Below are 23,111 nucleotides of genomic sequence, written 5' to 3'. Positions count from 1 at the left end.
CCAAATATTTAGGAGTTCTAAAGTTAGGACTGACACAGGCATTTTTATTTTTTTAAGAGTTACTCCTAAATCAGCAAGTTAGGTGCTACTTTAAGCCTTGAGGTGTTTTGTGAATACAGCCCCATTTTACCTACTAATACAAGGTTGAAGACTGTAGTCACACAGTACCACGTTAACAATCACTCAGGTTAGCAAACTTCCCATTTCTCATGTAAAAGGCTACTTGTAATTGTAATAAACTACATCAGCAAGATAATAGCGATGAGTGCTCGGTGATCATCGTTTTCAGTTGATCATCACAGCTCTTAAAGGAAACCGGCAAATAAACAGTAATGTGCATTGACGATGGTTGAACCAAGCAAGAGAAAAGGGAAGATTAAAACTAAAGGATGGAGGCGGGCAGAAAGAAAAACCTTCACAGAAAGAAAGTGTAGGAAACCCTCTGCAGGCCTGCAATTCCAATCAAGGTCAGTAAGGGAGGGAGACTTAGCATGGTCAGGGCCAGGGTTGAGGTCCTGCTCCCTGTGTTGGCAACCATATGCAGCCTGGAGCCCTGGGGATGACAGGGACACCGACTCACCCGGTTCCTGTAACCCTCCCACACCCCCAGACAAAAAGCAAACAATCACAATTGTATATAAAAAAAAAAATAATAATAAATGAAAGGTTGACATGGCTCAGAGCATTCCAGGGGGAAAAAAAGATGAGAAAATAGACCATCTGGCTATGACCTTTATACTATTTACTCCAAATTCCTTTTTCTCTTTTTCTTTCTTTTCTTAGCCTGAAAGAATATATCTATTGTCTGTGGTCAAATATCCTTCTCAAAGGAATGGAGGATATATACACTTCCTCTGAAGTGGCGCTTTAAAGACGCCTCTCCTTCAGGCTGCTCTGCCTTTAATGAGATACCCAAAAGTGACAAGGAGAGATGAAGGGGAGACAGAGACATGAGAAGGAGAAAGGGAGGGAGACGACAGCAGGTGAAAAGGGGAGAGAGAGGAAGGAGCTGAAATAAGGTGAGAGAGTGAAGGGATGAGGGAGAGAGGGGGAGAGGAGGGGGAGTAGAGAGAAGGGATGAGGGAGAGAGGGGGAGAGGAGGGGGAGTAGAGAGAAGGGATGAGGGAGAGAGGGGGAGAGGAGGGGGGAGTAGAGAGGAGGGGGGAGTAGAGAGAAGGGATGAGGGATAGAGGGGAAGAGGAGGGGGGAGTAGAGAGAAGGGATGAGGGATAGAGGGGAAGAGGAGGGGGGAGTAGAGAGAAGGGATGAGGGAGAGAGGGAGAGAGAAGGGATGAGGGAGAGAGGGGGAGTAGAGAGAAGGGATGAGGGAGAGAGGGGGAGTAGAGAGAAGGGATGAGGGAGAGAGGGGGAGAGGAGGGGGAGTAGAGAGAAGGGATGAGGGAGAGAGGGGGAGAGGAGGGGGAGTAGAGAGAAGGGATGAGGGAGAGAGGGGGAGTAGAGAGAAGGGATAAGGGAGAGAGGGGGAGAGGAGGGGGAGTAGAGAGAAGGGATAGATGAGCAGGTAGAGAAAGAGCGTATAAAACTATAGGACTAGAGTCAGAGAACAAAAGACTAATAGGCAAGACAATATTCACATTAAACAGACACACAAAGACAAAAACAACTAAAGAGCCTTGTGTGCATAAGGTAGGCGAGCAGGAGCTACTTCAAACGGTTTTATGTTTTTTGAATGGACCTGAATTCCCAAAGCCCGACATGACAAATCACTTTTGTTTTAGTTTAAGCTGAAATTGATCCCTTCCAAATCTGACAAGTGAGTATTCTTTGAAAAAAGTCCCTAGATAGATACTTCTCTCTGTAAGAAAATATTAAAGGAGAGGTCCCAGTAAGTGTTCACTGAGAGAAAGTCTAGTGAATTCTAAAGTATTGTGGAAAACAAACACGCACTCTTCTTCTGTAAAACACCTTCTGGGTGTTTTGACATACAGTGTATACAGTCTATTCTATAAGCTACATCAAATAAATGGAAAGAATTCCTGTACACAGAAAATGGTTTGAGAGGTGCTGACCAATGGAAAAGTATGAAAAAAAAAAATTCACACAAGATGTTTGCTTGCTTTACCACAGCTCAAAAAGGAGCATTTACACAGTATATTCGAGGGCTGTGATGATACCCATATTGCTATATTTTTACTTTGCAAAAATAGAAACAGAAAAGAGATCTAGCTCTAAATAATTAAAAAAATTGCTGTATATAAGATAGTGTTCCAAAGCATGGAGAATGAATTTGACAAAGAATTACATTATAATGTCATTTAGTTTTCTTAGAAATGTATCCTTTCCCCAATAGAAATGATTATCACAATACCAAACCGCTAGAAGCAGGCTGATTAAATGTCCATAATATGTCTAATCTTTATCATGAAACCGTGAGGTCATGGTGGCCTTGTATTCAGATGACTGAGTAGAACTATGTCACGGTTAGTGCTAAATGTGTGTGTGTGTATAAGAACATGGGGTAAAGCCTGATTGTCAGGAGCTCAAGGACACAGACATAGGTAATAATATGGGCCTGACCCCAAAAAAAGGATGGTTGGAGATGAGAAAAAGAGAGGAGGAGGCTAGTGCTGGCATATTCTGCACGCCACAGTGGCTTGTCTTCACAAAGGTCACTTTTTCAATTACAGATGGAGCTTCTCTCCTTCTCTGCAATGTGAATGCAGATCAGCAGGGTCGGGTGGAGGAGGTCTCTGAGGGGACAGTGAACGCGCCTCCATTTCTGCGGTCTGTTACACACAACCACCAGTGTCACACAGCTGACCTCTGTGTGATGTGTAGAACGTGTGGAAGTGTACTTATTTGTCTGTGAGGTGGGGGTATGTGTCTTTAAGGTGTGGATGCACACACGACATTTCTGGGAATGTGGGTTGAGAATTCATAAGCTGTCATAATTGTGACACAGAGTCCATATTTCAGTTTCCTTGGGACAGTTCTGTAGTGACAGGCAAAGGCTTCCTTTTCTTGTTTGTTGGTGCTAAAGACATCATAAAAAGATCTAAGATTATATTTAGATCAGAGTATGTTTCGAATCATTGACATAATACTGACAAGGCATGATAGCTTGTCAAATTCCTTTGGAATTTGCTGGAATGATGCCATTCAAGGTCACTATAATCTCTCTATTGAAATGTGTACCACTGAGAACAATGAACTGCACTTCAAGTTTTACATTTGCTATTCCAGTCAGGAAACACTGGCAGGGGTTTTAAGTTTTAAAACTTTGCTCAGCTCTCCATGCTGGTGGCAGTGTTGCCAGGGCCACTATTTTCACACATAATTGGGCTTCTTGATAAAAATAAAAAAAATAGCATGGGTGAAAATACATTGTCGTGGGTGGCAGGTTTCTGGGCTAGTTGTAAATTTTACCGTGGCAGCCATGGCATTGCTCTTAAAAAAAGTATTCATATAAAAAAAAAAAAAGATTAATTTCACTGTTAGTTGCTACTGCTCACTATCGGCACTGAGACAGGCTGTTGCTGAAAGAGTGAGTTGTGGGGGAGGGGCAGTGCAGAGGAGCATGTGAGGCAGGAGGCTGGGTGAGTGGAGAGCAGCCCCAGCATAGTCCTTTAATGGCCCGTCCTTGTCCCCTATGTTATGCAGCTGACTTGGTTTCTCTTTAAAGGCTTGTGACAGAGCCCACATGCATTCACAGACCTACTTTTCTTCTGATCATACAAAAACTGTAAAGTGGCTCAAAAGGTCATGTACTCTTTTAATCTTCACCCGGCAAAGAAAGAAGAGGACTGGCCTCCCTAAGTTTCTGGTTGCTCTCTAGGTTTCTTCCTAAGTTTGTACCCTGGTTCCACGGGGGGGGGGGGGGCATTTCCCCCTCAGCAAGAAAGTTGTACCCCCCCAGGTTTGTTTCCCCAGGTAACCGACCGTATATGAATTTGACCCGGTCCGATGGTCATAGTGAACACATTACGATCAAGGTGTTTCGAATTGACTTTACAAGCGTATCAACATTAAAAAAATTTTTGTTCGATTGGACATTTACTCATTTATATAAAATGCACCCTCAGTCAGGTCATCCTGGTGCCGGCCCTGCCTACTAGGGAGTTTTGCCTAGCCACAGTGCATTAACTCTTGTTGCTTGCTCTTTGGGGTTTCAGCCTGGGCATCTGTAAAAGCACTTTGTAACTGATGTGCTGATGCAAAAAGGGCTTTATAAAATTAACTTGATTAATTAGATTTATTCCATTGGACATTTTTAGATCCACTTCAAATAAGGTGGTTTTGGTGTAGGCTTCTGTACATCTCGCCATTTTCATAAGCATGTAAATATCTACAGGATATGGTGACTTTTATCAATATTGGCTAAATATAAGCAAAGATTTTTTTGTGGAGCAAATATGTTGACAAATGTCACGTTGTCCTGACGAGATTTACACAGCTGTCAAAACTCCTTACCGGAGTAAGGCTAATGAAACACAGGCCTTATTTGAAGCTATTCTATAAATAATTTAAGGAAAATAAATGGTGAACTACGAAAAGAAGCATTATCACATTTTGCTGCATCAACAATTTCAGTCTACACTTAAACAGGACAAGCATGAACGGCAGTGATTACAGCATACAGGATATTTAAATGACTTACTGATTACTAACTGATTACTCAGATGAAATGAACAAGTTATATTACTTACTTCCACAGAAATGTAGAATACACTAACGTGTCACCCCAAAAAAACATTTAGGGGCTAGTTTTCAGTCTTTGTGTTCCAGATTTTAGTGGTTATTGGTCACATTTTAGCTAGGATTGGGAACTCAACTGGTATATTTGTGCTGTAGTATGAGAAGACAGATTCTGTTCTAGATAATCAGTTAGCTAACACTGATAACATTTCACTTTGAAACTGTTGCTAGCAAGTTAGTATTAGCTGTTTTACTTGCATTAGCTTTTTGAACGGCAGCCACATCACACTGATTTAGAAATGTACTGCTTTGTAGCTAGATAGTATCTCATTACCTGCAAATGAGTGGCCTGCATATTAAGTTTTGACATGTTTATTCTACAGATAGTGTTCTACTATTATGTAAGCATGATCTGTTTAATTTCTGATCCACTCCATGTTTTCCTTTTTTTGTATTAAATCCTTGGCATTCTAAGGCCAGAAAATGACATCTTCACCAATAATTTAAAAGGACAGACAAAATGTAATGCTCAATCCTAAATTGGCATTATTACAACATTTTACAATTCTAATAGCGACCTTTGCCTACCAGCTTTAAGTCATACATATCTTGGGAAGATCTCAATCAAACACTCCCCATGCCTCATTACTTTCTCCAAACCTAAGGAAAGAATTGTAAAAGGACTTACTGGGGTTGGGCGGAAAGAGGGTGCAGCTCTTGCAGTGAATGATTTCCTTAACGATGGGCAGATCTTGGGGCAGGGGAGGCGGAGGCACGTAACCAAGGCCAGGCATCATGGGGTTCATGGGCCCAATGCCCGTCATCATTCCAAGGCTTGAGTCAAAATCTAGAGGAACCAAACAGAACAACAACACATGCACACACAAGAATTAATTAACACACACTAAAAAACAGCATTTTTAACAGGGTTGATAAATCTTTAGGCCAGGTACCTTTCGACACAGTCTTTCTCCTTGACCATTTTGTGGCGGTTCCATCAACAACAGTGACACACCACAAGTCTACATTTAAGTGACTTCAAGCTCTCATTAATAAATGAACAAATAAACCAATAGAGGGATATGCATTTGAGACCCAGCAACTCACATGTAGGGAACTATTGATTTAGACTGCAGCGTCATTTACTGGGCAACCACACACGCACGGAAACAGACAGACACACACAGTTTAACTTCTGCAAAGGGGTTTTGAAATGGCAAGGAAATGTCCCATAACGCATCAGCCAAAGACTTTGGTCTGGAATGCTTATCGTCATAGTGTGCATGTGTATGCATCCCTGACTTGACTGCATGAAGGCGTGACTGTGAAAAAAAAAGAAAATACCGCTTTGTAAATCCAGTGTGGAGAAATGTAGTTAAAATCTCAGAAAGGGCAACAGTTGCATCCCTGCGAGATGAGGAGGCTTTAAAATAATTGTAAATCTTTTTTTTTTTTAACACAATGTGAGGAAAATGTATGCTTCCCCCGACAACCCAGATTGAGCTTGCAGGGACATTAACTGCCATACGGAATTGTTGAGCGAGACAAGATAATTGAACCCGTTCTGTCATCCTATGACTACCTGCACAGTTCTATGTTCCAGTTTCTCTTCAGATGACCACATGTCAGATTGCAACCCCTTGTTTGGGAAAGCCTGCCATCCTAAGTCACAGACAGTCACAGACTGCCATCCAAAGTCACAGACATCTTCTGGTAAACAGAAGATATCTGCACCATATTTATTCATGACATGAGCAGGATATGACAAAAGCTCAAACAGGCTTTGGGCCCACATTTGGAAAAAGATTTAGATTCGATCAAGCCATGGCTGTTTCCATTCTACTGCTGCCTTTTTCTTATTCCCTCCAGTGTGTTTGTGTCCCATTCCTCTTCAGAGCCAGAGGGCAGATGAGGAGTGCAGCTGAGCTGTGTATGTTAACAAATTATTTGCACACTCTTTTTCTCAGGGATTTTCAACTACAGTAGGATCTTCTGTACAGATGAAACAATGAAGGCACAACCCTCGAATTCCTTGCTTCACATATTTCACGATCTTTGTTTGGAAACATCCCCTCAAATACACACAGACAGCCACCCACACACCATCTCCAGAGTCAAACAGGCCTCTTTAAGATCGATGTATAACACTGTGGGAGACTAGAGAGCAGGAGTCTCCTCTTGAATGTGGATGGAGAGAGCAGGAGTCTCCTGTTGAACAGAAACATCAGTGGAGAACTCGGTGTTCGCTCCACCCACACAAGGCCAAACCTCTCTCCCTCCTTCCTTATTTCTCACACTTCATCTCTCTTCCTTATCACCCACTCACACCATTCACAACACCAGAGGTTGCACGCAGAGTCCTGTCTCTCCCAGTTTGTTAAAGGTAATTATGCTGCACATCAGTCAAATCTCCAGTAAGGGGTAAATCACTTGGCATTTTACTATTTTCACATCACATTAGTCCTCCCTCTTTCTACCTCTCCTCCCTTCCTCCTCCTCCTCCCTCTGTTTCCCAGGGTTAACAAACCCCCCACCCTCCATAGTTTGGCTGCTGGATGGAGAGGGAGACAGGATGAGACAGAGGTGCTGTGAGGCATGATGGGTAATATTCTTTAATGAGTCAAGCAGGCCGAAACCCATGGAAGACAGCCAGAGGTTACATTCTTAATTCTTTAAGAATACTACTTTTCTACTTTTTTCACATCTATATTACAAACCTGCTTTTACTTTGAAATGGAGGCTCAAGAGGCAAAGTGCTGCCGGACATCTTCTCTACTTTATATATCTCTTTGTATCTTTCTTCACGTCTATATTCAAAACCTGCTTTAACGTTGAAACAAAGGCTCCAGAGGCAAAGCGCTACTTGACTTTTTCTTCTTTAATTCTCTATATCCCATACCGTACACCATGCATTTTTGTTTCTATAAGAGACCCTATTTCAGTCTCATTTTCCTTGCTTAAAGGAATATCTTCTCAGTCCAATCAAATCCGGTGCCCTAAAAATGTGCATGGAATTACTATGGCCTAGGGTCATACACTATCTGTCTGACTTTCTCTCCTCTATTAATAAATCCCAAAATGCCTAAAAAAAATCTTTATTTGGTATTCATTTTTATGTGTGAAATAAGTGTCAATAATTGATTTTGGTATATATCGTATATATTGAGCCAACATATGTTGTCATAAAATTCCAGGATCCATTTACAGCTAACCAGGAAGAAAATTCAAAATAAATAAATAAACACATAAAAGGCAAAACATTTCCCTCTTCAACTCAACTGTTAAAGATTTCGCTCCACGCTTCCGGAAAGCGTTGTCTTCGTCTCTGATACATATCTCCCACATATCTCTCTCTCCAGACCGATTGTGCAGCATACTTCTATATCTCTATGAGAAATCTAGGCTACATCTCCCAGGCTATAAATGTGCAGCTACAGATCTTTTTCTCTCTGTGTCTCTATCAGTCCACAGACTGCCAACAGCCCTGGCAGCACAAAGCAGAGCTGGGAAACCACTTACAGTGCCACAACAGTAAGTAAGCAATAACCGGCATACAGACAGCCACATGCATTTAGTGCAGAACTTGGAACTATTTTCAACTTCAGGTGAATATTTTGCCAGAGCCACATTGAAACCCACTGCTTCTTCTTGTATTATGAACAGTTGATATATTACCAGGTACACTGAAGAGAAAACATTTGCTACTTTCACTAACTGCTGCTTATATTAGTAGATTCCTTTATATTATAAGATTCCTATATAAATAGTAAGTTTTTTTGAGTTTGTATTTTTGTGTCCAGTAGTGTGTGGATAGTTTGTGTTTACATCCTGAGTTGGAGTAAACGTCAATCTTTTATTCCATGAGGGTTTGGGGACTAGAAGGCAGTTGTTTCAGTAGCGTGACACTCAGACCAACAGGCAATCTCTCCAGCTCCACCCCCCTCTCCCCGGTCCTGGAAGAGGGCAGTGGGTGTTGAGCGTTTAACAGATAGAACTGTATTCGAGTCCTCAGGGAACAATCCCCAGAGCCTGTTTAAGTATTCATGGGCTGTATTTGTCAGGCTAAATTAATTCAGTTGGGAGTGTGTGGGTGTTCATTCAAGTGTGTGTGTGTCTGGGTGTGCGTTCAGACTTAATGCATTCCTGGGTGGGGTGGGGGGGTTGCATGAGTCAGGCTTGCCAACTAGTTCCGTCCACACGTCTTCCTTAGCCTCAATTGCAGCCCTGTCCAGACAAGTTTGTCCAATCACAGATCTAATCAAAACCCAAACAAACAAATCAATGACATCATAGCTATAAAGAGAGAACGTCAGGTCTTGTTAGGGATTATGCAGAGCTTCTGTAGCTGTCAAGACAGTCCCTGCTGGAATTGGAAGCCCTGTCCCTATTAGGTAGTGTACCTCCCCTGCGAGTACTTGAAAAGGAACCCTATCTTCAAGGCCCCATATTCCATACCGGGAACCTTACAGTTAGGTTCAGAAATAATTGGACACTGAAACAAGGGTTATTTTGGCTGTTCACCAAAATATATTCAATTTACAGTTAAATAGGCTTAAAGTGCAGTATCTCACCTTTAATTTGAGATTATTCACATCCAAATTTGAGGAAGGCTTTAAGAATTACAGAACTTTAATATGTAGCCCCCTCTTTTTCAAGGGACCAAAAGTAACTGGACAATTGACTCAAAAGCTGTTTCATGGACAGGTGTGGGCTATTCCTTTGTTATTTCTTCATCAATTTAGCAGGTAAAAGGTCTGGGGTTGAATCCAGGTGTGGCATTCACATTTGGAAGATGTTGCTGTGAACCCACAACATGCAGTCAAAGGAGCTCTAAATGCAAGTGAAACAGGCCATCCAAAAAGTAAAATCCATCAGAGAGATAGCAGGAACATTAGGAGTGGCCAAATCAACAGTTTGGTACATTCTGAGAAAAAAAGAACGCACTGGTGAACACAAAAAGGCCTGGACGTCCACAGAAGACAACACTTTGATCATAGGATCCTTTCTATGGTAAAGAAAAACCCCTTCACAACATCCAGCCAAGTGAAGAACTCTCTCCAGGAGGTAGGCATGTCATTATCCAAGTCTACCATAAAGAGAAGACTTCTCGAGAGCAAACACAGAGGGCTCACCACAAGGTGCAAACCATTCATAAGCCTCAAGAACAGAAAGGCCAGATTAGCCAAAAAACATCTAAAAAAGCAAGCCCAGTTCTAGAACAGCATTCTTTCGACAGATCAACCTGTATCAGAACGATAGGAAGAAAAGTCTGGAGAAGGCTTGGAATGGATCATGATCCGAAGCATCCCACATCATCTGTAAAACACAGTGTCATGGGCATGCATGGCTTCCAATGGCACTGGGTCACTAGTGTTTATTGATGATGTGACAGAAGACAGAAGACAGAACCGGATGATTTCTGAAGAGTAAAGGGATATATTGTCTGCTCGGATTCAGCCAAATTCAACGACAATTTACAGATGGACAATGATCCAAAACATATTGTGAAGGCAACCCAGGAGTTTTTTTAAGGCATAGAAGTGGAATATTCTGCAATGGCCATGTCAATCACCTGTTCTCAACCCAATCGAGCATGCATTTCACTTGCTGAAGACAAAACCTAAGGCAGAAAGACCCACGAACAAACAACCACTGAAGACAGCTGCAGTTAAGGCCTGGCAAAGCATCACAAAGGAGGAAACCCAGCGTTTGGTGATGTCCATGCATTCCAGACTTCAAGCAGTCATTGCCTGCAAAGGATTGTGGATGTATTCTCAAAGTATTAAAAATTAGCATTTCATTTATGATTGAGTTAATTTGTCCAATTATATTTGAGCCCCGGAAATAAGGGGACTGTGTATGAAAATGGTTGCAATTCCTAAACGTTTCATGGGATATTTTTTGTTCAACCCCTTGAATTAAAGCTGAAAGTCTTCTCTTCTATTGCACCTCGGTTGGTTCATTTCAAAGCCATTGTGGTGGTTTACAGAGCCAAAATTATGAAAATTGTGTCAGTGTCCATTCCAGCCAGCATGTCCTCATAGTCATTACACTGCTCTGTCCCCACAAGGCACCCTATCCCCTCAGTGAAGTCTCTGAAGTACAGACAGGTTTTCCCCTCTTTTGGAGTCTCTAGAGTCTACAGCGCCCTGTCCTAACAAAGCATCATAACATACCCGTCCCTACGGTGTTTTAATCATTTTAGTTGGTTGAGACTCATCTCTCTACAGTAGCTGCAGCAGACTGACTCCAGACAGGCTGATGATGCAATGACTTCAAGACTGCAGGGGCAATAAATCGCATAGAAACTGATGTTCAATGTGTCAAGTGTCTCAGATAATAAATGTTTTTTGGGAAGGTTCCCACTTTCAAAACAAGACTGAGCGAGTAAAAAGGGAACAACGCTTGAAGATTCCATATGGTCCAAATTATAGTCTGGCTCATTCTTCAATCAGGTTTTTTTGAAAGGCATAACAAATGCTACTGTATCTAAAGGCTGGTATCTTTCTTTCTCAGCCATTAAGAACAGATGTTGACCACTCACTGCTAACTCCCCTCAGACGGAGCCTGAGGCCCAGAAAATGCCCAAGGCAAATTGTAAGTAAGCAATAACAATTGTTCTTGCAATTGTTCTGTGATGACGTCAGTTTGGCCCAAGGCAAAACTGTCAAATAGACTCCACTTAGGGCCAGGTTTCAGGAGCCCTTGTGGGGTGTTCTTGGTCTGCTGTGGTCAGTACCTATCAAAAGTGGTCCAAGGAAGGAAAAGGATGAACTGGCGACAGGGTCATAGGCAGCCAAAGCTCACTGATCCAATAGACAAGCTCCTTTAGCTCAAATTGCTGAAAATGTTTATGCTGGTACTGATAGAAAGGTGTCACAACACACAGTGCATCGCAGTTTGTTGTGTATGTATCTCCGTAGCCTACACAAGGGTCACAGGAGCAACAGAACTGGACCACGGAGCAATGAAAGGTGTCCTGGTCTGATGAATCACGTTTTATTTTACATCACCTGGATGGCCAGATACGTGTTCAATCTTTACCTGGAGAACACATGGCACCAGGATGCACTATGAGAAGTAGGCATGCCGGCAGAGGTAGTATGATGCTTTGGGCAATGTTCTGATGGGAAACCTTGGGTCCTACCGTTCATGTGGATTTTACATGAACTTACATCCTACATTAGCATTGTTACAGACCATGTGCACCCTTCCATGACAAAGGTTTTCCCTGATGGCATTGGCCTCTTTTATTAGGACAATGCGCCCTGCCACAAAGCAAAAATTATTCAGGAATGGTTTGAGGAACACAATAACAAGTTCAAGGTATTGACATGTACTCCAAATTTCCCAGATCTCAATCCACTCAAACATCTGTGGGATGTACTGGACAAACAGGTCCGATCCATGGAGGCCACACCTTGCAACTTACAGGACTGAAAGGATCTGCTGCTAACGTCTTGGTGCCAGATACCACAGCACACCCTCAGAGGTCTAGTAGAGTATCGACGGATCAGGGCTGTTTTAGCAGCAAAAGGGGGACCTACATAATATGAGGCAGGTGGTCATAATATTATGGCTGATCGGTGTACAATGTCAAATGTATCCATTACATGTACAACTTCGCTTAAAAAATACAATCTACAAACAAAAAATAGGCCTGCTGGAAAAATTTAATGCACATTTTTAAACCAAGGAAATGGTCAAGAAATGTGCCGAATGGCAGACAGTTCGTGTGCATGGATGGAGTGTGGGAGGAGGTGAAAACGTGACAAATTCTCCAACTTCCAGCAAATCACTAGCGAAGAATGCACTGCAATCTCAGGGGTTGGTGTCAGTGACCTGTTGAAATGTCTTCTGGTTTGTCAAATGAATGCTGAATCCCAAACAGACGCCTACCACTTATTCAGAGATTATTCAGCAACATGTGACAATGAATGGCACACAAATCAAGTACGTAGGGCCGAGGGGCTGGTTTGGAATTCACAGAAATACACAAAAGTTCCATCAATCAAAGTTCCACAGTCCACTTCATGTCTGGAAAAACAAAAGACGATCTTAATAATTGCAGTAATGGGCTTCCCAGAACCATATGATGTGACCCTATTAATACAAATGGACAGTACCCAAAATAATTCTCTGTGAAAGAGAGGAAAACAATGGGTTTCACAAAACGTTATTCTTTGTTAATTTGCAATTCAGGAAAAAAAATGATTTCATGATTTCAACTCACTGTTAAATACACTCCCTCCACAAATCAATAATATTGGCTTGTGTCAACTTTACAGCAAACATTTTTAACTAAAGGCATTCTTTAGACATTCGTTTTAGGAATCATAATAATAAAAAACAATAGTTCATTATTCAATAATAAAATTATACTGAATGAAAAAGTTTATCCCCCATTTAATAACTGGAGTTGCCTTTGTACAAATGTGCTAGGTTCAAGTTGTTAAGCAGAACCAAACATACTGCTATACGGTGCCAATTCACACTCACAAGGAGCGGCCAAGACAGCTTGCAGCACTGTCCAGTATTTCATGGGCACAGTTATACAATATTTACATTTGGTACCAACTGTGAACAAATTTGTAAAAAGGGGCATCAACGTTTGTTCTGTTTGAGGAAACTGAATCAATTTCACATTGATAAGTCCATCATGACCCTTTTTTATCATGCCTTCATCGAGTCAATTTTATCTTTTGCGCTAGCAGCCTGGTTTGGGAATCTCACCTTGAAAAATAAAAATTCGCTCAATAAATTAGTAAAGTGGTCCAGCCGGCTGATAGGTGATCCCCAGCTTAATGTGGAGACCTTGTACATAAAACAGCTACACCGAATAACTAGCTCGATTTTAAATGATAATTCTCATCCATTGCACACAGAGTTCCAGCTTCTACCCTCTGGGCGTAGGTTCATAGTCCCCAGGTGTAGAACAAAAAGACACAAAAACAGTTTCGTCCCTGCAGCCATTAGTTTTAGAAATAAACTCTAGTTTCATTGTGGTCTTAGTTTTTATGCATTTTACTTCATACTTGAGTATGTGGACTCTACTGTCACTAACTTTATTCTATGTAGCCTATGTATTTATTTTATTCTGGACCAGTAAGAACTTTTTCTTTTTTCTCTTTTTCTTTTTTCTTTTTTGTATTCTTGTTGATGATTTATATGATGTGTGATATGTGTGAGGACTCTACTGCAAACAAAATCTACCTTCGGGTATAAATAAAGTAACTTGAACTTGAACTTGAATATGTGGTTTCCTGGATATAGGTAAAGTGAAATGTTGTAAAGGAGTTATGTATTGTATGGCTAAGTGCTTCAACCAGCTCCTAGCATTGGTATAATGGCCATATACTACACACCCTTGTGCCTTGTTGCCTAATTAACCACCAGTCCACTCTAAACTTCAATTATGTGTTTATGGATGGCAGAAATTACACTTTGACAGGTCAGAGCTAAAGAATGAAAGCTCTTACGCACAAAAAAACACTAAGACATCAGACAGACTTCTGATGGACAGAAATGTGTTCTTGAAGTTATATTAACCTGGTCTCTTGTGCTCCATGCACTTAACAATGCCATATTTTTGGGTTCCAATCACCTTTTAATGAAAATAGCAGGGTGCCCTTAAACGGTTAATCAAGCTATCCTGGACACTATGCGATTCAGCAGTTGAGATGTGTCTCATAGATACGACGATTTTTTGCATGGGGGGTGCCAAATTATAGATTGAGTTCAGTATCGTAAATGGTTCAGTACTGCATATTCTGGCTCCTCATAATTCTCTGAGGGTGCAGTTATTTGACAACCTCGGCTTGGGTACATTTCTCACTTATTAATGAGTATGAAAGTACAGTTTCACTACTTTTTAGTTTACTCAAAAAGGCAGACATTGAGAATGGTTTGTTTTGATTGGACTGGTGGAAAACCTTCAAAACAATATGAAAGATACTGCATGTATAATTTATGAAAGACTGTCACTGTATAATTAAGTAGTTAGAGCCAGATGAACATTATTTGTTATGGCTTGGTAGTATGGCTGGAGTGTTTTTACAGCAGGGGAGCAGAGGGCTGACTCAGTATAGACATGACAGCAATAAAGCTGTTAGATCATTTGGACCTCAGAGGAGAGAGGGGTGGTGTGAAAGACAGAGAGAGAAAACAATATGGACCAGCTGTTTTTCCAGGTAGCCTAATTCCTGCAGAGGATTTTAGCTGTGCAGATACCCTCACAACGAAACATCCCTGGCAATACTACACAGCCTGGCTGCAGTCATACCCATGTCAATGATGGTGGATATTTTTGAAAAACCTATGCAGCTGAAGCATTTGAAAGGAGAGATTCCTCCAATGATTGTGAAAGCACTGACAGCCGCTCCATTGCAAAGAACCGCCCCCCCCAGGAATTCTAAAAAGGATCCAAAAAAGACGTACTGTAGCTGCAGGAATAATAATCGACAGATGGGGGAAACAGTAAATCAAAAACTTTCAAGTGATAAACCCACCCCCCTTGCGCTTCTAATGATATGGAACAAATGATAAACACTGGAGGTGCAGCGTCTTATTATGTTTCATTTGTCCTGACCTCTCAATTCCAGAACATCGAACAAACCCTGACAGAACGTTATCGGTCTAGACGGAGTGCTGGTTCTCGCTGTCTCCCTCTACCCGAAGGGCAGTTCAATGACACGTCTCTGCGGTTCACCGGACTTGGCGGCATGGGATGATGAGAGATCTGCGGGCTCAGCCGTAGTAACGTCACTTGACACATGATGACATATGAGACTGCCCTTTTCGTTTCATTTGCGGGACAGACACATCATATGGAGCATCTGTAAAGGCTTCATAACACAGTGTACATGTAACTCCGAAATGTTCAATGAAGGACTGTTGTCCATGGAGGATATGAAGAGCTTGTGCCGCATGTGCGTTTTACTGAAAGGAGGGTGACTGTGCCAAAGCTCCTACCACCCTGCCATAAACTGAGCGGTATAAATCTCAAGTCCGCAGACTGACTATAAGCTCATAACTCCATCTAGCTGACTCAGTGCAGAATGTCCGTTTTTAATGGAGACACAAGAAAATGGCTGACGTCGGCAAACGGGAGCCAGGCTGCAGGATCCATAAGACTCCAGTCTGAGGCCACGCTGACAGACACCTCTTAGATGCTGAAACTGCATAGACACTAAATAATACACTCCCCCTTGTCAGAGAAAAGGCCTGTAAGTCGCTAGCATTTTCTCGACATCCAGGCACCAAATCAACGAAAACCTCTTTGTCAGCCACAGAGACAGACATGAACCTCAAAAAGGTCCCTGTGGCTTTTGTCAACGTACGGCACCAAATGAACAAAAACTCCTTGTCAACAATGGAGCCAGACGTGATCCTCAAAGGTCCCTGTAGCTCGTCAATGTACAAGCACCAAAATCCAGAAAACAAGCCCTGTCATCATTTCTACCCACATACCACTTAACATAGCTGACCTTAGATGAACCGGGTAAAAATGGATGGAATAAAATCAGAGTTGACACAGCTCCAGACAAAGTACAGCACTTCAATGAGAATGTGGGTGTTTTTTCATAGATATTTGTAGTCCACAAGGAGAGATGCAAGCCAGGTTTCACTAAAGCCCCTCGGCACCAGGCAGACAGCAAGTCCTATAATAACACCCATGTTAAAAATGTATACCCTCATACCATAGCTCCCATTCACATATCTGCGCTAAGATGGTCAAGGCCTGATGTGTTAGGCAAATGTAGATGTGCAGAAAATGAGAATTGTGCTCCAGATGAGGGAAATATCAAGGTGGCATGTTCACATACATTAAATAAATAACAAATGGCAAACTAATATAGATTGGTATGTTTAGGATTAGATTAGAAGGTAAGGTAGATGAACAACTAAATGACACAGATGAAGACATTTAGTTATGGTTAGATGGTCCAGGTCTATAAGGATCAAGTGTTGTTGTTTTCATTGTCAGTTTTAAACAAGGTGCAAAACATTTGACCTTCTTGGAGTATTTCTTAGGGGTTCACAATGAAAGAGTGTTAATCCCTGTATGTTATTTTAGAAACTCATTTTAATTGTTCCTTTAATTTTGAAGATCTGATGAGAAAAAACAGACCAAGTATAGTGTATGTAACAGGCACAATTAACGTAACATTTGCACGCTATAACTTTAGTGTCTCACTGAATGGAACAACAAAATAAAACATCTTAGTGTCTATAGTACTGTAGAGTGTATAGTCTAACCCAATGACATACAAATTGTAAAAAAAACATTGTCTAAGAATAAGAAAATATATTAGAAAAATGTGTAGGAAATAAAAATGCATATAACTTATTTTGATAGATATAATACTGTCTAAAAACGCAGCTAATTACAGTTCAGACAGAAACACCAGTAGGCCTGGTTAGTGACAATGACGAGTCAGCCTACAAGGAGGAGGTCAAGTACCCTAGTACACTGAAAACAACTTGGCCCTCGATGCAAAGAAAACCAAGGAGCTCATTGTGGATTACAGGAAATCTAAAGGCTGCAGTAATGCCCCAGTTCTCATTGATGGCACTGAGTTGGAGCCTGTGTCCAGCTTCAAATTCCTGGGTGTCCACATCTCCGAGGACCTCTCCTGGCCTCAGCCCTGGTAAAAAAGGCGACGCAGTGACTGTACTTCTTGAGGAGGCTGATGAAGGTCCTTGTGAACATTTACTGCTGCACAATTGAGAGCATCCTGACTAACTGCGCCACAGTGTGGTTTGTGGTTTGGCGGATGCTCTGTAGCTGACCGGAAGGCCCTGCAACATGTGGTGAAAACCGCCTAGCACATCACAGGTACCCAGCTCCCAAACATTGTAGACATTCAGCGCAAGCGGTGTCTGTACCAGGGACCATTCCCATCCATGCCACAAACTGTTTGCCCTCCTTCCATCAGGCAGTCGATACAGGTTTCTCTTTTCTCGCACAAGCAGGCTCAGGAACAGTTTATTTCCTTCTGCTGTAACCCTGCTGAACTCAGTCTTCATACTACTGGACTCTCACTAAAGTCTGAAAAGGAAGTTTTTAGTTGTCTACAGGTACGTGCCATTTCTGTTATTCCTGTATTTCATTTGCACATGCTGACTTGCCCCTTAAAACTGCCTTCATTGCACATTCAGAACTTCCACTGTACTTGCATTCTCAATCGTTACATAGACATGTCTACTGTGGGAACCTCATTGCTGCTATCACTGCATTTCAGTTGCCCATGCTACCCTACTCCTTAAATTTGCCTTGATTGCAGATTCAGAATGCCACTAAGAATTGCCACTTTTTTGCATTTATCCCACTTTTACATACATTATACTTAATACTTGTAAATTTTCTGCCCTCTTCTATTTGCTTTCATTGCACAATTTGAAATACCATATGTAATGCGTTGGCATTAATTGAACATTCATAAATTCCACTTGTACATAAATATAATTTATACTTAATGCCTCCTCTATTTGCATTTCTGGTTAGACACAAACTACATTTTGTTGTACTCTACTTGAATCGATTCTAATCTTAAATTTGAAAGACACACGAGACTCAAGATGATTCATCTTTCAGCAAGACAAAAAAACAGCCAAAGCCACACTGGAGTGGCTTTAAAACAAATAGTAAATGTCTTGGAGCGGCCCAGTCAAAGCCCGGATCTCAAATAAATTGAGAATAGGCGAAAATAGTTGAAAATTGCTGTTCACCAAAAATCCCCATTTAACTTGACAGAGCTCGAGCAATTTTGCAAAGAAGGGCAAAAATTGTTGTGTCCACATCTGTAAAGCCGATAAGAAACGTATCTAAATAAACTCATGGCTGTAATTGCTGCCAAAGGTACCATATATTTTCTATAAAGTGTATATACATTTGCATTGATCAGTGTTATAAACTCCTAATTAAATACATTTTACCAAAAAAATTGGGAAAACTCCAAGGAGGTGAATACTTGAAAGCCAATCTAACATGAAAAGGATACTGACAATAAAAGATAAACAGCAATTAAACCTTGATGAAAGGCTATAGGGAGAACAAATCAGGATGATCCCATGTAAAACGGATGCTGTAGAAAAAAAATCCTGAAAAATGTATGGATGTTACATTGCCTGTCCCAAGCTCGATCTCAACCGTGCTGTGCGACACTGTGGAACATGCAGACAAAACCCAATACAAATACATTTAATCTATATTACTTCCTGAACATCTCTCCTTCAAAATGAACTCTGGGTGTCATTAGATGAGCCCTTTTTAAAAGCCATGAAATTAGACTGAACGAAAAGCCTTGTTTGAGACTTTGAGCCACCTACTCTATATCATCTAGAAGTCATGACGTTTCTCACATATGGTGGTACAAATGTATTTCCTCCAAAATATAGTATATAGTATATATAGATAATAGTTGTTCGGGTACAAATGGCAATTTCAAAATGGGATTCAAGATGTACAAACGAGTGATGTATTAATGTAGCATGTGCCCCCGAGATGCAGAGATAGCAGCAATGAGGATCCGAGGTTGACATGCGTGTGTAACAACTGTAAAAATGTAGGCACAATGGCAATTCTAAATGTGCGTGTGTAACAACTGTAAAAATGCAGGCACAATGGCAAATTGAATGTACAAGGTGTGCAACTGAAATGCAGGGATAGCAGCCGTGAGATTCCTGAGGTAGACATGTACCTTTAACAACTAAAAACGTCCAATATCAGGCATAGCAAGGCAGTGTCAGAGTAGTTCAAGGGAGTAGTGCAACAAGGTCCCAGAGAGGCCGGGGGTGTAGTATGTGATTGGTCACAGAGTTCAGTAGGGTTACAGAAGATGGGAAGAAACTGTTCCTGAGCCTGCTGGTGCGGGACCGAAGAGACCTGTACTGCCTGCCTGATGGAAGGAGGAGGTCGGCGATGGCAGGAAGCAAGGCACCAGTGATGTGCTGGGTAGTTTTCACCCCCCCGTTGCAGTGCCTTCTGGTCAGCTATGGAGCAACCGCTAAACCACACTGGCGCAGTTTGTCAGAGTGCTCTCGATTGTGCAGCGCTAGAAGTTCACAGGCGGGCTTTCATCAGCCTCCTCAAAAAGTAGACCTAGGCTGAGGTGTTGAGGGTCCAGAACAGGTACTCTGAGATGTGGACACCCAGGAATTTGAAGCTGGACACATGCTCCATCTCAGTACCATCGATGAGGACTGGGGCGTGACTGCAGCCTTTAGATATCCTGTAATCCACAATGAGCTCCATGGTTTTCTTTGCGTTAAGGGCCAGGTTGTTGTCAGCGCACCATGCCGCCAGGCGCTTGACCACCATGATTTCGTCTGGCCTACCTCCATAATTTCGTCTACAAACTTGACGATGGTGTTGGAACGCAGTCGTGGGTGAAGAGTGAGTAGAGGAGAAGGCTCAGCACGCAGCCTTGTGGAACACCAGTGTTCAGGATCAGCATGTAGGAGGTGAGGTTGTCTAAACTGACAGACTGGGGTCTGTTGGTTAAGAAGTCCAAAATTCAGATGCAGAGAGAGGGGCTGATCCCCAGGTGATGGAGTTTATTGAGCAGCCTAGAGGGGATGACCATGTTGAATGCTGAGCTGAAGTCTATGAATAACATTCTCTCATACGTGTTGGGTTTGTCCAGGTGGGTCAGGGCAGAGTGTAGAGCTGTGGAGATGGCGTCCTCTGTAGACCTGTTCGACTCGTAAGGAAACTGGTAGGGATCCAGTGTTGGGGGAAGGCAGGACTTAAGGTGGGCCAGAACTAGTCTTTTGAAGCACTTCATAATTGTGGGGGTAAGTGCACCAGTCAGAAGTCATTCAGGCTAGACGTGGTCAACTGCTTCAGCACTGGCACAATGGTTGCGGTCGAGAAGCACGTTGGGACAACCGCCTGGGCCAGTGACAGCACATGGTTTCTCTTTGAAATTAAGTGAATTTTTCCAACTTTGGTCCGAGTTGCCCACATACCAGACATATATATAAGGGTTTTGTTTTATGTCCTCGGAAGTGGAGCCCATCCAGCTAGAGATCTATTGTGAAGGAAAGCTTAGGGATAGAACTACAGTGACTGTACCTGACATGAGGGGCTGTCCGCTCATTCCTATGGGACCCATTCCCAGGTTGTTCATGGCCGTGGCCCAGGCGTTGGGGTCTGACATGGGCATCGTCATGGGGCTGGAATCCATGGGCATGTTACGAATTCCTTCTGCAAAGAGAAGCAAGGAAGAAATAGAAAGAGTGTCAAAATGTGATACAATATGTTCTTCATTTGCTATTGCCTGCATTCTTGGATTCCCTCACATTTCCTATTTAATTGCTTAACCCTGTGAAGTGTTAGAAATTAAATGTATATATCTTCTTCATTCCAGGTTGGCAAAAGCAGAGAGGAATACTTTAAGTTCTTTGTTCCCTCAAGAGTGGAGAGGGGAGGCCATCTGGCCAGTGGTGGAGCCTTCTACATTCTATTCAGAGGTTCATCAGCATTCATTCCTCTCATGGAATAACTTCCTCTGTCTCTCACCCCTGACCTCGACTGAGAGAGGGCTTCCTGAAAATGCTTCTCCTCTTCCCTAACCGACACACAAGCACAGTTCGGTTTTGAATACACACAAATGTTGATTTCACTATACTTGGACATTTATAGGACATTTATAGGGACTTAATGTATTCAAACAAAGAATCATAGTTTCCTAAAATTAACTTCCACCTTAAACCCAAGACGATCAACATGTATCTTGGGCTACAATATATGTTTAGTAACACATGTACGTGCACACACACACACACACACACACACCATAATCACAAAAGCACACTCCCCAGTGATAATCAACCCAATAAAATGTACAGCGACAGAAAAGTTAAGTTGTATTAGCCTGTGACAGTCAATTAGAGATCAGCGTAACGCTCTGGCAAGCAAAACATTACAGCTGTAGTAATAACAAAATTCTTTACACTGAAGGGCGTTTCGATGACATACGGGCTTCTGAAACTAAAACACGCAGGGCCAACTGCTACAGCACAAACTAACACCCATCAATTCACATGCAGCCCCTGGCGATCTGGTAATCTGCCAAGTGTAATGTCTAATTCAGCCCAAAGCAAAGTAAACAACCACCCATCACACGTTCAATCCCACGGTATTCTCCTGAACCAAACCATTTCACAACCCTACATGGGTCTTATTGCTGTTCTTTTACAGACGGTGTAAACTGTGACAGCTGGCTGTGGGTCTGAACTTCTGTCCTGACTCATCATGCCAATACAAACCGTGGGCGCTAATGAGAAGCAGGGCTGAGAACCACAATTCAAATCTCTAAGGCCTCCACCAAGGTGTCAGGTGCCCACTGGGCCGGCTAAGACTAATGCTGTGTGTGTGTTTGTTTTGTTAATTTATTTGGATCCCCATTAGCTTTTGCTGAAGCAGATGCCTCTCTTCTTGGGGTCTACTAGTGCATTGTGTGTGTGTGTGTAAGTATGTATATGTGTGTGTGTGTGTCTGTGTGTGTGTGTGTGTGTGGGTGGGTGTAAGTATGTATATGTGTGTGTGTGTGTTCGAGTTTGGACTGCCCAGTCCAATCACTTGAATTGAAGGTTGATTATTTGCACCAGCATAATAAAGGACTAATGTGGTTCTGTGTCCTTTGCATCACTGATACACTTACATCCTTCCGTTGCCATGGCAAAGGCAGTTAAAACCTTCCAATGTAAACATTTCCAACAAGATCCTCAGAGGCTTGTTAAACAATTACAAAGCAACTGCAATTAGGGGGTCCACAGAAGTGTTCATTTTGGAAGCTATTTTTGTCGCACTGTTTTAAATGTATCAGTCTAATGTAGTGGGACAAGGCTTTTAGAATATGCATACAATGGATGCAGTGACAGTGTCATTTTAGTCAAACCATTTTCCCACTGAGAAATAGTGAATATTTGTGATAGTCATCATGGGTACATGAAGATAGCCTTGTCCAACTACAGTATGCTTGTTGTTTTAGTACATTGAGATTAACTAAAAAGACAAAGCAAAAATAGTTGCTACTCTGCTCCACAGAGTTACAGCATGTTGCACCATAGTGGATAGAAATGCTGCAAGCTTTTTTAGCAGTTTAGTTAACTGTCTAGCTCCGCTGACCAGCCAAAACAAACTGACTCAATAACCAGATAAAACAAACCAGAAAGAGATGCCAGCAGCATGGTGACAAAACCAAATGTTCAGTTTAGAACCGGTGATCACCTGTGTTCAGTTTTCTCAAACATTCATTATCTCAGATAAGATAGATACATCCAGTTCCTAGCTAAACTTTGGAAGAATGTGTTAAGTTCAATCCTCTTACAAGGTTGACTTTCGTAGCCATTTTACAAGTTTCACATCCATCCCACAGCTGTAATTGAAAGCTCCTCCAAATGGGCGAAAGGCTAAAAGCATAGTCATGGTCAAAGTTAGCCTTGCT

At 42.0% G+C, this 23,111-nt stretch overlaps 1 protein-coding gene across 3 annotated transcripts in view; it reads right to left on the bottom strand.

The window, feature by feature from the left end:
• enox2 (ecto-NOX disulfide-thiol exchanger 2) overlaps window positions 1–23,111 on the bottom strand; it is a 311,024-nt gene that overhangs the window by 51,170 nt on the left and 236,743 nt on the right. For all 3 annotated transcript variants that reach the window (XM_020044976.2, XM_010896791.5, XM_010896792.5), the window contains 2 exons: window positions 20,735–20,866; window positions 5,345–5,503 (listed from right to left, as the gene is read on the bottom strand). In XM_020044976.2, coding sequence (XP_019900535.1) covers window positions 5,345–5,503; window positions 20,735–20,866 — 291 coding nt within the window. The remainder of the gene's footprint in view (window positions 1–5,344; window positions 5,504–20,734; window positions 20,867–23,111) is intronic.

This window comes from Esox lucius, chromosome 4, assembly GCF_011004845.1.
Source record: "Esox lucius isolate fEsoLuc1 chromosome 4, fEsoLuc1.pri, whole genome shotgun sequence".
In the NCBI taxonomy this organism is placed as follows: Eukaryota; Metazoa; Chordata; class Actinopteri; order Esociformes; family Esocidae; genus Esox; species Esox lucius.
The sequence above is the reverse complement of the archived record's forward strand: the minus strand, read 5'-3'. Positions and strand labels throughout refer to the sequence as shown.